Source organism: Pan troglodytes, chromosome 9 (assembly GCF_028858775.2).
Source record: "Pan troglodytes isolate AG18354 chromosome 9, NHGRI_mPanTro3-v2.0_pri, whole genome shotgun sequence".
Lineage (NCBI taxonomy): Eukaryota > Metazoa > Chordata > Mammalia > Primates > Hominidae > Pan > Pan troglodytes.
In genome coordinates, this window is record NC_072407.2 from 23803449 (window position 1) to 23819167 (window position 15719).

At 45.8% G+C, this 15719-nt stretch overlaps 1 protein-coding gene across 11 annotated transcripts in view; it reads left to right on the forward strand.

Moving 5' to 3' along the window:
• NAV2 (neuron navigator 2) overlaps positions 1–15719 on the forward strand; it is a 773425-nt gene that overhangs the window by 424652 nt on the left and 333054 nt on the right. The window contains exon 1 of one of the 11 annotated variants that reach the window (XM_054662161.2): positions 7394–7679. The exons of the other annotated variants lie outside the window; for them this stretch is intronic. Within the exon in view, the coding sequence (XP_054518136.1) occupies positions 7629–7679 (51 nt within the window). The 5' untranslated portion in view covers positions 7394–7628. Of the gene's footprint in view, positions 1–7393; positions 7680–15719 lie in introns of those variants that run through there. 11 annotated transcript variants of the gene reach the window in all.

Below are 15719 nucleotides of genomic sequence, written 5' to 3' on the forward strand. Positions count from 1 at the left end.
TCCGTACAGCAAAAGGGTTATTAGGGAGGCACTCAGTTCCTCAATAGTTCCCAGGAAACATAGACCACAGCCCTTTGGGAAAGACACTGCTTCCTAAATTGCTAACCTTAATCCCTAGTGACCAGAACTGGCCAAGAATGAAAGGGCTGATCCCACAGGGAAAATAAAATAAACAAAACCACACCAACCCTCACCCCCACCAAACCACAACCACCGAAAACAAAACAAAACAAAAAACCAACAGACAAATGCAACCCAGTGAGAGTTTGAGGGCAACTCCTTTCTAAACTGTTTCTCTGAATCATTCAAATACAAAACCAGAACAGAGGGCAAAAGTTAGAAGCCATTGAACTTTTAAAAGTGCGTCAACAATAGCTATCCATATTTCTGTGCCCACAGTTCTGTGGCAGGAATTTTTTTTAAAAAAATTTAAAAAAAAAATTTTTTTTTTCACCTTAATGAACCCCTAGCCTACCTGAGTAGACTAGATATGCCTAAAATGAGTCTTTAAGGCACTTCCCAAAATGGCCACAGGTCCCCATGCCCTGACCCTAGAGGTGCAGCTCCTGGGAGGGTGGGAGGAGGGAGGACCAGCAGCACGGAGGCCCTTAAAAGGGGGTCAGAGGTCTCCCAAAGATTGCACAATTTCAACCCTTATCTGCTGCATTGAGGTGGTGGGTGGGGAGGGGGCTGGAGAAGGAGTCCTCAGGCCCCGGATGTTGAACAGAGCAAATAAATTCCAGAGGCACCTGGCAACCCTTGGATTCATGGGAATAGCATGTCTGCTCTTGGGATATATGCCCTGGGTTGCTTGGGACCAGTTTGTCTGCTTGAATAAGTAAAAAACCACTTACCCTGGAGCTTTCAAATTAGTCTTCAATTATTCATTCATTCATCCTGAAACTTATTTTTTACCCTGAACGCCTTCTATGTTTCGAGCGTTTTGAGGGCTATAGAGAGAAATGACACGTAATCTTCACTCTCCAAAAGCTCTCCTTCTGGTAATATTTAAAAGAAAATGTCAAGTACATATCCAGATTCCCAGCAAACAAGTGAATCTTTAGCCTGGTGAGGGCATCATGAATTTCTGATTTCTTCCTGAGGTCTCACTCAAGATGCCTGTATGCCTAGTATTTTTGGCTTCCCGTTTCAGTGCAGTTTATATTCATTACATTTTTGATGGTACAGTGGAAACGGGTCTATCTAGGGGACTCAGATTCTTCTGGAAAATTAGGGAGTAGGATGGGATGATCTTTAAATTCCCTATAGCCCTGACACTGAATCTGTCAATTCTATTTAATTATACCAATGATAAGCCCAGTACTATTCTGAGTATACAAAGATGAATAAGATAGAGTATCTCTTCCTAAGCAACTTATAATCCAGTTGTAATAATATTAATGTCATTGCTGACATCCATAACAACAAATGAAATGCACCCCTCCCCTACTATAAGAGGAGTTGTACTGTTTTAAAGGCCGTAGAGGAGATAGAAACAAAGTACTAAGAGCATTTACATACTTCTGATGAGTGGAAAGGATCCGAGAATTCACCAGCAGTTAGTTTTGCTCTGAGTCTTGAAAGATCAACGTGATATCAATTGGTAGAGAACGGAAGGAAAAACCTTCCATGCTGAGGGAACAGCCTGAGCAAAGGCATGGAGGTGTGACCATACATGACCTACTCCAGAGGAGTAGGCAGCCCACAGGGACATTGGGAGGGGTGATAGGAGACACTACTCCACCCAGAAATTCTTGACCCTCATCTGACCCCCACCATTAGAAGGAAGAAAGTATCTGAGTTGTCGGGGGAGCCAGGAAGTGACAAATTAAACCCTGTCAAGGGAACATACTAAATGCAGTGGCATTTAGTATGCGCAATGGGGAGATCCCTTTACATAATTCTTTATCTCAAGAAAAAAGAAAAGGGAAGAGAGGAAGGAGAGAAATCCTTTGCTAGCCCAACCCAGCCCTTTCTGGGGGCGTATTCATTCATTCATTCATTCGTAGGCTTGTCAGTGTGACATTGTGTCTGCCCTCCTGAAAGCCATACATCTTACTTTCGAAACCTCCAACAGCCTTCAACCCCCTGCAGACCCCAGTGTTCCAAGGCTGACCTTTTGGTAGGAGGCTTACTCCCCTCCAAGGCTGGTGGAGGGGAGACGGCACCTCTTGTGCTCAGGCCTTCCTTGTCGCTGGCTTGTGGACAGGAGTCCTTTCTTCTCTAGGAAGGATTAGTGCTTTTCTTAAATTCGACTCTGAAGTTCTGAAAAGCCTACCAACTGTGTACTTCCACAAGCTGTTTATTTTAATTTTTATACATCTTCTTCCTTTCTTTCCAAGGTCTCTGGGTACCCCCAGAGAAGGAAAGAGACTAAGTCTTTAAGCTACTCGCAAAAATGTCTGCACACAGTTTGCCTTCATGATCCCAGAGATGGCATTTCTGGGGTTTCATTTCCTCATGTAATATGACAGTAATGCAGACAACTGCAGAAATAGGGGACCAGGCAGGGAGGCCTGAGTTTTACTCTTGTTTGGTGGCTTTCAAGTCAGATGAAGAGGATCAATCACTCTCCCTCTCTGAGCCTTTCTCTGCAAAATAGCAAAAAGGATCCTTTTCAGTATTGCTGTGATGAGGTATTTTCAGTATTGCTGTGAAAGGTGTCCAGTACCATGCTCAATAAATAGTCACTACTATGGCTAGGGTTTTCATGCGGCAGGCAATGTGAAGCTCTTCTGTGGTATTTTTATATTCAGGCCCAGCTATTTGGAGGCAAAATGGGCTCCCTCTGACAAGCTATCCAGCTCATTCCCTCCTCCCCATGGGGTGCCACAGTGCTTCTGATCCTTCTTTTGTCATTTTAAGACCATGTAAAAGCTGACATCCCCCCATCAGCCTTGCCTCATGTGTGGGTGGAGAGGCGTCAGCCCACATCATGCATGGGAGCAGTCTAGAGAGCCTACTTTGTCTGAAGTTCCCCTGGCCGGCCCCCACCGTGTCTGAGCTTTTTCCCATTAGTCATTGCTTTGGCTGAAAGAGTGGAAGACCCTTGTTAAACTGAAATACGTTATCTGGGAAATACATTAAACCGTTAACAGCTGGACACAAATTAGTTTATCAGACAGAGACTGGGCTTGCAGAATTTAGGAGTGAGAAGGAACTTTATAGATCATCAGTTTCTTAGTGAAGAAAAGAAGGTCCACTGATGAGTAGCTCTTGCTCAAGGAAACACCAGTGGCACCTTTTGGGATGCCAGGCCTCAACCCTGCCTCCTGGCCTGAACCCCTCTTCATTCTGCCTTGATGAGCAAGATGGACAGTCCAACTTTCATTCAGGAGATATTTATCATGTGGCTGCCATAGCTGGGCAGGTGCTGAAAATTCAGAGAAGCATGGGAGGCAGACATGGGAGTGTTGAGTGATTGAACGATGTGGGACAGGTCTCTTGTATGGTGGGACGGGAAAGGTCTGGAACAGAGGACACCACTCAGTGAAAGGCAGATCCAGACTCTGAGGGGTCAGCCCCACCAGGGGCTCCACAGTACCAGAACACTGGGACCCTACCTCGTGGCTACCATGAGAGTTCAAGAATGGTCATGCTCAGGGAGATAGGCTAAGCTGGCAGTCAGGCCCAGGGGATGGGTCAGAAAGCCATGAGCTGAAAAAAGAGGACAACAGCCGGAAGGCACCAGACCACACTTCAGGGCAGACCTTCAAAAGCATTGTTCCACGTGGTCAACACAGACTGATCTCTTTCCGCTACTTCACATCAAAGGTCTTGGTGGAAGATTATGGAAATAGGAGGAAGGAGAAAGGTGGTAGGAGGGGTTTGGTGGATGAGGAGGTTGTAAGAAGCCACTTCTGTCTCTGCAAATCTACAGGGTCCTGACACCTGTGAACTCACAGCCATTACCCTTTGGAACCATCTGTACCATCATGCTGGTGATATCAGTCATCTCTTCCACTCACCTCGTCTTGCTTGGGTCCTCATACCCATCCCCTGCATGATTTCAACAGACATCTAATTGGTCTCCCTTCCTCCAGCCTCTACCTTTTTAAAGCTATCTTCTTGCTGTTACTAGGTCTTCTTAAAATGGGAGCTTGGACAAATCATTCCCCTATTTATAAGAATTAAGAATAGAGTGTCCTTTACAGCAATCTTGCTTGTCCCAGCCTACCAAATAACCCCATGTGATGTGAACACACAGAACCTGCCATGAACTTTCACCCCTCTACACCCTTGCACATGCTATTCCACCTTCCTGAGATGCTTCTCTCCTCTTGTCAAACCTGCCAGAAGCAGGTCAGCATCACCTCTGTGAAGTCCTTCCATGCTCCCCAGCCTTGTGCATTGTTCTTTTCTTTTTGCAGAGTTTGTGGAGGTCTTACTCTATTGCCCAGGCTGGAGTACAGTGGAACCATCATAGCTCATTGCAGCCTTGAACTCCTGGGCACAAATGATCCTCCCACCTTAGCCTTCCAAGTAGCTGGGACTAAGGCATGCACAATCACACCTGGCTAATTTTTAAAATTTTATGTAGAGACAAGGTCTCACTATGTTGTTCAGTCTGGTCTTGAAATCCTAGACTCAAGCAATCCTCACACCTTGGCCTCCCAAAGTGCTAGGATTACAGGTGTGAGCAACCGCGCTCACCAGCCTTTTTCTTTATGACCCAGCTGTACACTATACAGCCCTCTTTTGTAGCACCTGTTGCATTACATTGCAACTGTTGGTGTATTTGTCCATTTTCTTACTAGACTGTGTGTGTGCATGGTAGGGACACACACACACACAGAGAGACACATACCCCAGACAAGGAATCCTCCCTGATTCTCAACACCCTCAGCAAAGCTGGGTAAATGCATCATGGTAGATGCTCAAGGAGTGTTTGCTAAATGAGCTAGAATACCTATGACCTAAGGTGTGCGAGATCTGAAGTGAAAAGTCACAGGCTTTATTCTCTTTAATTAAAGCTGAGGCAGGTACCTTCTGTATCTCCCTCCACACCTTCCCATCTCTGCTTGTACCATGAGTGGTATTTTTTCACTTTTTTCCAGCAAAGATTGGAAACTAGTTGCTCATTCAATGACTTTCTGCAGATGTATAGATCGTAAATGTTGTGGCTATCCTAGAAAGTATAATGAACCTAATGATGTTTTCCCAGAAAATGTATAAATCCCTGATCTTGCAGTATTTTCACACAATCAGGATTTTGGATTCTTTATCCAGCCACTCAACTCCAAGGAACTCTAGGCTTTAAAAAGCTGTGATAGAGATATCTTGTGTTTTGCTCTCTTAGCCAATAAGATTTGTCAAGCTTTATTTTTGGAAAAATTATTTTAGGATTTGTTTTCCAAATATATAAATATATTTTAATACAGAATATGCTTTTTCAAATGACACATGCTCTCTCATTTCTGATATGTTGTCCTAGCCTGTGCCCCTTCCCTTGAGACAGCAAATATTGCTGCCTCTGTTTCATTCTTCAGAAATATGTGTAGAGATGTACATAGAAGGGCCTCTTGTAGTCATTCGGTCTGAGTTAGGGCCCGAGGCAGGATGTGGGATCTGCTGCCTGGGTCTGGCTCAGTCCTAGCTGTAGAGGAAGCTGCATGGACGGACACTAGGACAATCATCAACAGCCTTTCATTTGGGAAACATTTACTGAGCTCCCACTATGGGCCACACATTGTTCTGGGTACTGGGGAACAGTAGGGAAACAAAACAGACAAGGTTGTTGGAATTTGTAGTCTAGTGGGACAAGGCAGAAAAGAAACAAGAATACAGGTTAGCTAAGTTAACTTAGTAGGCAAAACAATGACGATGAGACAACTGTAATGGAGTGGAAGAGAGTGTGGGAACGAGAAGTTTCAACATTAGGAGTCAGAATTCTCCCTGAAGAGGTGCCATTAGACATGAGACCATGGGCAAGTCTAGGGGGAAACAGTGCTCCAGGGAGTGGGACTATCACGTGCAAAGGTCCTGAGGTAGGAATGATTTGGATGTGTTTGAGAAAAAGAAAGCAGGCCGCTGTTGCTGCAACACAGCTGGCCAGAGGGTGGGAGACCAGGTTGCACGTCATAGAAGAGAGCTGGGATTTTTAAACTCTGAAAGGAAATCAAGTCCTGAAAGGTTTAGGTAGGGTGACAAGTTGATCTAATTGCCATGTTTTAAAGATTAGAATGAAAAACATTAGGACCAATTTTATCACCTTTCCTCATTATGAACAGTTTTGACTACGGAAATGAATATATAATAAGGCAATCCATGATTTCTCATTATAACTCTCTGCCAGTCGGGGAGAGCCAGGATTTCCATCCTAGGATGTCATGGCTGCCCAAATCAGAAACAAGTTCCGAGGTCTGGGTGGCTAGTGCCATCTTGCCTTGGGGAGCTGAAGGATTCTTGAGCCTTTTCAGGATACCGAAAGTTGCTGGGGACCCCTGGAGGGTCACTGCCAGATGAGAGGATGCTGGACCTAGGACAAGGGTTGGGCAGGAAGGTGGGGAGGTCCCCAGTCCTCAAAGGAAGGCACCCGGGGCCTGTGGCAGGTGGAGCAGGCAGACGAGGAAATAAAGGCCACAGGCTGCCTCCTCTGTCGCTGCCTGACCTCTCCTCCTCTCCAGAGGGCCTTGAATGGCCTTTCTCCAGCAGCGGCCAGGCAAGGTGTGTTTGGAAATACTCAAACTCTGTCCTTCACGTGGCAGGAAATAAATATTGCTGGGAACGCAGCGTGTGGGCTGGGGCAGGGTGTGTGTGTGTGTGTGTGGTTAGAGTTGTAGGGGTCAGAAAATGTGTGTGTGTGTGTGTGTGTGTGTGTGTGTGTGTGTGTGTGTGGTTACAGTTGTGGGGGTCAGAAATGCATCCATCCTGCAGCCATAGTTCCACCTGCTCCAGTGGGAGGCGGCTCTGTCAACTTGCGTGAGTTCTGTGCAGAAAGAAAATGCGGATGGAGATGAGTGCGCATAGTGAGGCGCCGGCTGGTGTCTGGGCTAAGAACCCATGGGGACCGGGGAGCCATGAACTGCGCTCCACAGCCCCTTCCCCCGGCCTCACCCCTACCCATCTTCTGCCCAAGGCTCTCCCTACTACCCACGCCCTCCCCGAAATAGTTAAGTATCCTCCCACCAACTCCGACCATCTTTCCCCCTTCGCGCCCACCCGCGGCAGTGGCGAAGGGCCCATTGAAGCGCCGGGTGCCACGCGGGGCGGCCCGCGGGCCAGCTAGGGGGCGGGGAACTCACCAGCCTCCGACCCCCCCCCCCCCCGCCCCCGGCCGCCGCGGCCCCAGCGGCCTCCGCGCTGCGAGGAGCGGGCGCTTGGACACAGGGGGAGTTGTTTGATTTGGCGGAGGCGGGGAGGCCGGCGGGGAGCGAGCGAGGGAGGCACGAGAGCTGGGCAGCGCGGGCGCCGGTCTCCAGGGTAGGGTCCCCGCGCGCAGCAGAGGCCCCGGGGCGGGGGCGAGGCGACCGCGGGCGCCGGGGATGCCTGGAGGGGCCGCGGCCGAGAGGAGACCCGGGACTGGACGGCCAGACCTGCCGGGCGCGCGGGCAGGTGCTTCGGCTTTTTTTTTTTTTTTTCCCCTCCTCCTTTTTCCTCTGCCCCTTCCTTCCTCGCCCTGAAGTAAGATGAGCGTGATGCTGTGGCGCTGGGAACAGAATAACACCACCATGAAGCTGGTAAGGGTGGACTGCAGACCGCACCCCCTGGGCGCTGCTCTACTTTTTAACCCCCCACCCCGCCCCCCATCCCCTTTAGGAACTGGCCCGGGTGGTGGAAAGCCCCTGAAATGCATTCCGCACTTGGTATTTCCCTTATTGTTTTGAAGCTAGATCTCAGGGGAGGTGTGTGTGTTTAAACCAGGAAAGTCGATGTGTGTATGTCTCTGGTTGTGAGTCATTGAAGCGGGGTGGCACTGGGCTGCATTATCTCTCCGTCCCTTCCACCTACGAATTCCTGGAGCTCTCTTGGATTGCACACGCTGGGATTGTCTCCTACGAGCAGGTCTGCGCCCTCACAGCCGGTCCCGGGACAGCGTGGTCCGCCTCCCCCGAGCCCCCATTGTGTCTTGATACTTTGGGGTGCACATGGCTATTGATCTCTATTGCCGTTTGGCTTGTCTGTGGGGAATACATGAGCCCCGAGTGAGTGAGTATGCACCGGGTCCTCCTCCCGCCTCTCACAATGGCTTAGTTCTCTTTCAAGCTTGCAAAGAACCATCCAGGGTACAGGTACTTTTTCCCTCCTCCGTTTTCAAAAATAACCGCCTATCACTCCCGGGAGAGCTGAGGATAGCAGGATTTTCCTTGCTGTCCAAAGAAGCCTGAGTTGTTTCTCCATCCCAAAGAGGAAATGTGATCGGAAATCTCTGGGTTTTGCTTTTGTGAATTGTTTTTTTATCGGATAGTTTCAACTGGCGGGGACCATAATTCCCCCATTAAAGTCAGCCAGTGCTGTGGCCAAGTCGGTTAACCCCCTTGGATGTTAGTTTCCTTCTCAGTAAAATGGAGCAAGTTCCCACCTTGTAGAACTAGTGCCAGGATAAGAAATCATATTTGTGGTTTGCCTGGCATATAAAAAGGATTCAATAAGAAATAGGTATGATTAATAAACTGGAATGCATACTTACTGGTGTGAGGTCTTTAAAGATGCTACCAAAAAAACAAAAAACAAAAACAAACAAAACAAAACAAAAAACAAAAAGAAAGAAAGAAAAGAAAGTCACAGCAGCTGCATTGGATACCAAGATGCTAAATCAACCAAAGCTGGGTCTTCATATAATGAACTTATTTGCTGGAAAAATGGCACCTTGCTTTTCATACTTCTTGTGTTATGTTTGGCCTGCCTAACTTTAAGCTACTATTTTACAACTTCATTTAATGTGCTGTAACATTAGCAGACGTTATGCACCTTTGCTATGCTATGTCATGATTCCAGCTCCCTAATCCCTTCCTGGAATCTTTCTCCAACCAGACTGGTGTGGAAGAGGCCAGAGTTTCACATAATTTCTCTCCAAGCTATACCTGAGATGCCACTCTAACAGGCAGCATAGGAAAGCTGGGTCCCGATCTGAACTGCATAGGGTCAGGTTGCCAAACCTAAATCCTTTTTTAAAAAGAAGAAAAAGAATGATTTGCCAGGCAGGGAAAACGTGGAGCCTCCCAGGGGATGGCTTTTGGAGCTTGGTGGCAGGTGGTCATGGTAAGGGCTGGGATGTCTTCTCCACTCTGATATTGCTGCCCGTTTAGTCTAAGGAGGGAGCTTTCCTCAACACGGGTCAGGGGTCAGCCTTTATTGGGTCTGCCTGAATCTTTAGAGCTGTCTCACTTTTCAAATTAACTGTGAAGACCACCCAAGGTAGTTATGGTCCACCAAAATACCCTTTCCCCATGAGGTGGAGGAAGGGCTAGGGGAGCTCAAGCAACTGGGAAGCCCTGAGGGAGTAGCAGTTTCTGTCCCGTGTATCCCACTGCCCCAGAGCCCAGGCAGGAAGAGGCATGACTGGGTCTTGGCATCCAGATAGCCTCAGATATCCTCAGTGATGAGCCTCAGCTTTTCTGTGAATGCTAGAAACCACTGATACATCATTAGCTGAAGTATCATTAGTTTGCATTTTGTTCATTCACTTATTGATGGATCAATTTACCCTTTATTTGTTGTGTGTTTTGTGCGGAGCACAGCCTTGGTGCCTGTGTTCGTTGTGAAAGATTTTGCTTGCAGATGATTCTTGGTTTGAATTCCAGCCTTGCCACTTACTAATCCCTGAATCAGTTTTCCTCTTTTGTAAAAGGCTGTTTTACAACTCTCTTTCCCCAGGTTGTGAAAAGATGAAATGGCATAATACAGGAACATGATCCAGCATAGAGTTGGAAGCATGTTTGTCTATTAAATGGGAACTATCATTATTTTCTTCAGTGGTAAATGAGACATAATCTGTCCCCACTCTACGTTGTACTGTTGGGTGAATGGTTGGTTCTTCTAATGGGCTCTGGGAAAACAAACCTTTCTTACCTTTGAATCATTAGTGGCCCTCAGCAGGAAGGAGCTCCCTGGGAACATCTTGGAAGTCAATTGTGTGTGAATAACTGCTCCAGAATGAGGCCTGGGGCCAGAGGTGTGTGCCTGAACTTTTATCATTGATGCACTTCAATAAACATGAAATCAGTTAACCCACAGCTTGAAAATTCATTGTTTTGTTTGAATAGTAGAATTAAAGGTCTTGCTTCTTGTTCTATTTTAAGGCTAATTGGATCAAAAATAAGGCCCAGAGTAATTAGAGGCAAAACTTGCATCTTTATATGTTATCTCTGCAGGGGAATGTCAGAAATGCACCTGCCCACCTAGGAGAGAAGGCAGTAGCTGGTAGATCCTACATCTGTCCAAATCCCATCTGACAGGGTCACAGGCCTTTGATGAAAGTGAGAGGAGGTGACTGCCCAGGCCCAAAGCACCCACTGGGAGGGGAAAAGCTTGGGGCACAGCCACAGAGCATACTGTGGGTGGTTCTGACATTCTTACCACCTTCCCTCCACACCCCAGTTCCCTTCTTTTAAATTCTTTGGACTTAGGCAGAGCAAGGAGAAACAATGAGGCCACTTCTGGAGCAGCTGGTATTATTTGAGGAGTGGTAGAGTCCAAGAATGGCAAAAGGAAAGGCACTGAGAGAGGCCCCCTGGCAGCCTGTGCTAATGCACGGAGTGCAGGTAGTCCAGTCAGAAAGACCTGTAGCCAGAGCTCTGCACAGGAGCCACTGCCTTGTGACATGGGACAGTTGCTTCACCTCTTCGATCTTTGGTTTTCTCATTGTAAATTGAGACTACAGCACCTCACAGAATTACAGTAAAAATTAGGGAAAAAAATGTATCCGGATTTGAGCTCAGCGTTCTGCAATTAGTTGGTGGGCAGTGAATGGTTGCTCATATGATGACGAGATGAACCAGTAGTGTGTGCATTTCTCCACACACAGAGAAAAGACTCAACAGAAACATTCCCAAAAGTCAATAGTGCCAAGTTCTTGGGGGGAAGTTACCAGGACTGTTTTTTGTTTGTTTGTTTGTTTGTTTGTTTGTTTTTGGTCTATACTTTTCCTTATATTCTAGTTTTATACAAAGCTCATATGTTACATTTATCATCAAGAAAAGATTTTTTTAAATTACTGCTAAAATCATATTAATAGCTAACATGTGTTCAACCTTTACTTTGAGCTTTATGTGTATGATTCTATTTCATCTTCTCTACAATCCTCTGAAATAAAAACTATTATTATCTCCATTATTCAGATAAAGAAATTAAGGCTCAGAGAGTTAAATGACTTGCCTAAGATTCCAGAGCTAGTAACTTTAGAAGTGCTGCTTTGTCTGATGGCAAAGGCTGTACCTTGAACTGCTGTATCAGACACCCTGGATGCCTCCTAGAGCGCTGCAGGGCCTGCTGCTGAGGTGGGTCTGCATGAGCGTGCAGTATAGACGCCTGTGCTCACTGCTGCAGTTCTCTCTGTGAGGGGCCTCTCTGTTCACTGCAATCCCCTCTTAGCCCCTTTGATCAGGGACATCCTAGGAGGGAGGCGGAGAGGAAAGTGGGGATGGGTTGGGTCATCACCCTTCAGCGTCTTGGAAAACACTTACGGGGGCTCTTCCTCAAAATGAAGGAGAAAGTGGCTCTGCATGAAGAATAATTGAGAATAATGATGATGAGGGAATGTGCCCCTGACCTTTGACCTTTCCCCAGAGAGGCATTGGTCAAAGACCCCCTGGGCCTGTCCACAGCCAGGCTAACAAGCAGATTAAAAGAGGTCAGTGGGTTAAAGGGCTCTGTCTGCTTCCCTGTAGTTATATTGCTCCCTCCCAAAGGCCAGGATGCTGTGGGCCCTGCAGAACTCCTGAGCTCCTCCCTCCCAAAGGCCAGGATGCTGTGAGCCCTGCAGAACTCCTGAGCTCCTCCCTCCCAAAGGCCAGGATGCTGTGGGCCCTGCAGAACTCCTGAGCTCCCAGGTGCTGTGTTTAAAAGACAAATGCTCCTTTAGCTTTTTTTTTTTTAAATCCCTAATTTTATGGAGGCTTAATTGCCAAATAAAAATTGTATATATTTAAGGTGTACAATGTGATGATTTGATCTATGCATACATTATGAAATGATTCCCACTATCAAACTAATTAACACATCCCTCAGCTTGCTTCAGCTCTTTACACGTATAGACTGATTCTCATCTTAACAACTTCCGTTTTTTTTCCTGACTAAAGCTCATTAACACTCAAATGAAAGTATTACCACCTTTGGCTAGAAAACAACAGTCATTTCCACTCTCAGGGACTTCTAGGACTTTCTCCTGCTTTCCACTAATTGTAACTGGCATAGATTTGACCATCTCCCAGGTACTGAAGTCATGTCCATTTTCTACTAATTCCCCAAAATCTCAAGGGCAAGAAGTTCCATTCTTTCCTTGAGAAAGCAGGTTGGAATATACAAGAATAGTTCCATATGCATTTCAGCTATGGGTAATGAGCCCTCATAGCCTTGATGTACTTTCCTGAATTGAAACCAAAGCATGTGAGGAAGGTTTTGACTTTGTTTAATTACTAGGAAAATAAAGAAGGGAATATTGGGAGGAAAGGAGAGAAATCCTCTGAAATTAGTAAGTGACTTCCTCTTAATGTCATTTTGAGGTAACACATTTTCCTTCATTTTTGTGTTAATAGAGAAGTAGAGATTTATAATTGGTCCCTTTGGTGACCTGGCAGTGCTTACATTACTTATGCAATTGTTTTTGTTTTTGTGTGAAGCCAGGGAAAAAAATTGTTTTGTTTCTGGCTCCTGTAATGTAATGCCAGCCACCCAGAAGGCATGTGGCTAAGCTTTTCTTCAGGGTCTCTAAGACTGTCCAGGACACATGGACCAGGCTGCCATTGTCTATCCAGCTGCCAGGCTAGAGATCTGGGCTGGGTGACCCAGGTGCTGTTCCCAAGGGTTGTTCTTTTTGATTCAGAGATTGTTACAGAAATGCTTGTTCTAATATAAGAGCAATAGCCAGGAAGGTGGAAAGGCAGTGGAAGAACCTGACCTCCCACTAAGAATGGGTGTTAGAGTGAAGGGTTAGAACGAGTTGACAGATATTGTTTAAACAGGGTAACAAGAAGGTGTGATGGAGATATTTGGGTGGGCTGGGATGTAGTCGAGGATTGCCCTTGTGACCAGAAATAATATGTCTGGTTATAACACTGTGGAGTGGGACAAGGGTAAGCACCTGCATTATACATTATCTTTGTCATAGTGAGAGATGAGCTGTGTGCTCACTGGGAACATGATAGGTCCTGTGGCACAAATGAATCTATAGGAAAGCAAGGCACTTTAAATGGGATTTATCAGCTCCAGTATGTTTACTGGGCTTAGGAAGGTGTGTATGTCTGTAGAGGGTCCAGGAGTGAGTCTTTTGTTTCACAGCTATAGCTTTGCCTATTTTTCTAGCATTGTTCCTGATGTGAAGTTTCAGGATTCAAGACTACTGATTTCTCGTTCCAACCTTTGTGGGATCCAGTCCATTGGTGGATGAAGTCCAACTCCTTTGTGGGATTCAAGGCCTTTTAGATGATAGCAGTGTTTTAGGTCTTCTTCAGCAGAGCTTCCACATAGAACCTGTTAGTTCCAATCAGCATGGTTGGCCTGGTGATATTCCAATTTCACGCTTCTTCCATCTCTCCATGTTATCACCCCATCCTTTTGAAGCTCAGATTGAGTCCCCTTTTTTTAAGAAGCCCTCCCTGACTTCTTAAAAGGAGGGCTTTTAAGCCCTGACAGGCAGTAGTATGAACCCTCGTCTGATTCTCTAAGTCCTTGAGCTGCTGGTGGATGTGGTATCTTTGCTATCAGACTTTGAACAGTGGCTTCATGCATAGATACTGGGGATAGTCAAACCCCCCTTCCCTCCTAGCTCTGCCAATGATCTGTGCAACCTGGGGAGAATATTGCTTTATTTCTCTGAGCCCCAGTTTCTTCATCTGTAAAATGATGATGATAATCCTTCCAAATTCAAGGTTGTTAGGGTCGTTTAGTAAGATACATGTATTCAGAGCAGCATCCAAGCATGTAGTAAATGCTCAATAAATGTTAGCCATTGTTATAATGATAATGATCATGATGTTACCTTAATTCATCCAACACATTTATGAAACATCTTCTGGGAACTAGGGAATATATGAGTCAACAAAAAAGTTTCATACCTATATTTTACTGGAAGAAAGAGATAATAAGCAAAACATGTTACTTTTTATGGTGATGAATGCTATTATATTAAGAAAAATATAGCAGGGTGAGAAGGATAGGAAGGAATGGTGGAGGTTACCTTTAATGTAGGACGGTTAAGAGGGGCTTTATTGGCCAGGCGCAGTGGCTTATGCCTGTAATCCCAGCACTTTGGGAGGCTGAGGTGGGCAGATCACCTGAGGTTGAGAGTTCAAGACCAGCCTGACCAACATGGAGAAACCTCGTCTCTACTAAAAATACAAAATTAGCTGGGCATGGTGGCACATGCCTGTAATCCCAGCTACTCAGGAGGCTGAGGCAGGAGAATCGCTTGAACCTGGGAGGTGGAGGTTGCGGTGAGCCAAGATGGCACCATTGCACTCCAGCCTGGGCAACAAGATCAAAGCTCCATCTTAAAAAAAAAAAAAAAAAAAAAGAGGGGCTTTATTGCAAAAGTGACATGAATATTGTATAATAATAATAGTAATTATTATTATTATTGACACTCCTTAGGTATTATACCAGGTGACTGTATAGTTTATTATCCCAACCAAGATACTTCTGAGAGTGAAAGGGAGTACTAATGATAATTGCATTTCCTTTGATCATTGAGATACAGTTGTAAATTGGTCCTGTCTTGGGCAGAGTAAGTTGCATTTATAGTTGCACTTGATCACTCCAAGTATAAGAGATAGTATGGTGTCAGACAGACCTAGATTCAAATCCTGGGTTCCACCACTATCTGTGAGATCTTGGAATAGTCATTTAACCTCTTTGTACCTCAGTTTCCTCATTTGTTATGCATACCTAATGGGGATTTTGTGAGAATTAAATGAGATAATGAAGGCAAAGCGCTCAGTACAGGACCTGACACCTCATAAAGAGTCAACAGAAATTCATCATCATCATCATTATCAGATCGAGAGCAAGAATCACTCTTTTTGATATCTCTGTGCCTGGGAAGGGGTTGAGGATATACAAGGTGGATTAATGTTAGGGTTGGAAATTTACCTGAGCAGTGGACTTGGGAGATGAGCTGAATGATCTGCCAAGTAGTTGCCTCCATTCATTCTTACAGAATGTAAGACTCACACAGTGTTTAAATGTTACCGATCAGGTAGGTGACTTCATGCTGGGGCAGCCACAGGAAGAGTTTGGAAAGTAGAGTCCAGGACTAAGAATCTTGGGATGTTAGTTCAGAAGAGGCCCCATGACAAGTGGCCTGGAACAATCTACTTCACAGTAGAGGAAGGAAGGACCCAGAGAGGTGAAATGACTGGCCCAGGGCCTCATGGCCTGCAGCCTGTTTCAATGCATCTGTCCTTAACCATTCTGCTGACTGGCAAAGCAAAGATTATAAAGAGCGAGAAGAGAGAGCACTTAGAATTCCACCTGGAAAAGCCGTGTTTCTTTGGAAATGGGCCACAGATGACGTAACCCTGCCATCTCCCATTACCTGGTACTTGGCTAATCTTTGCATGAAA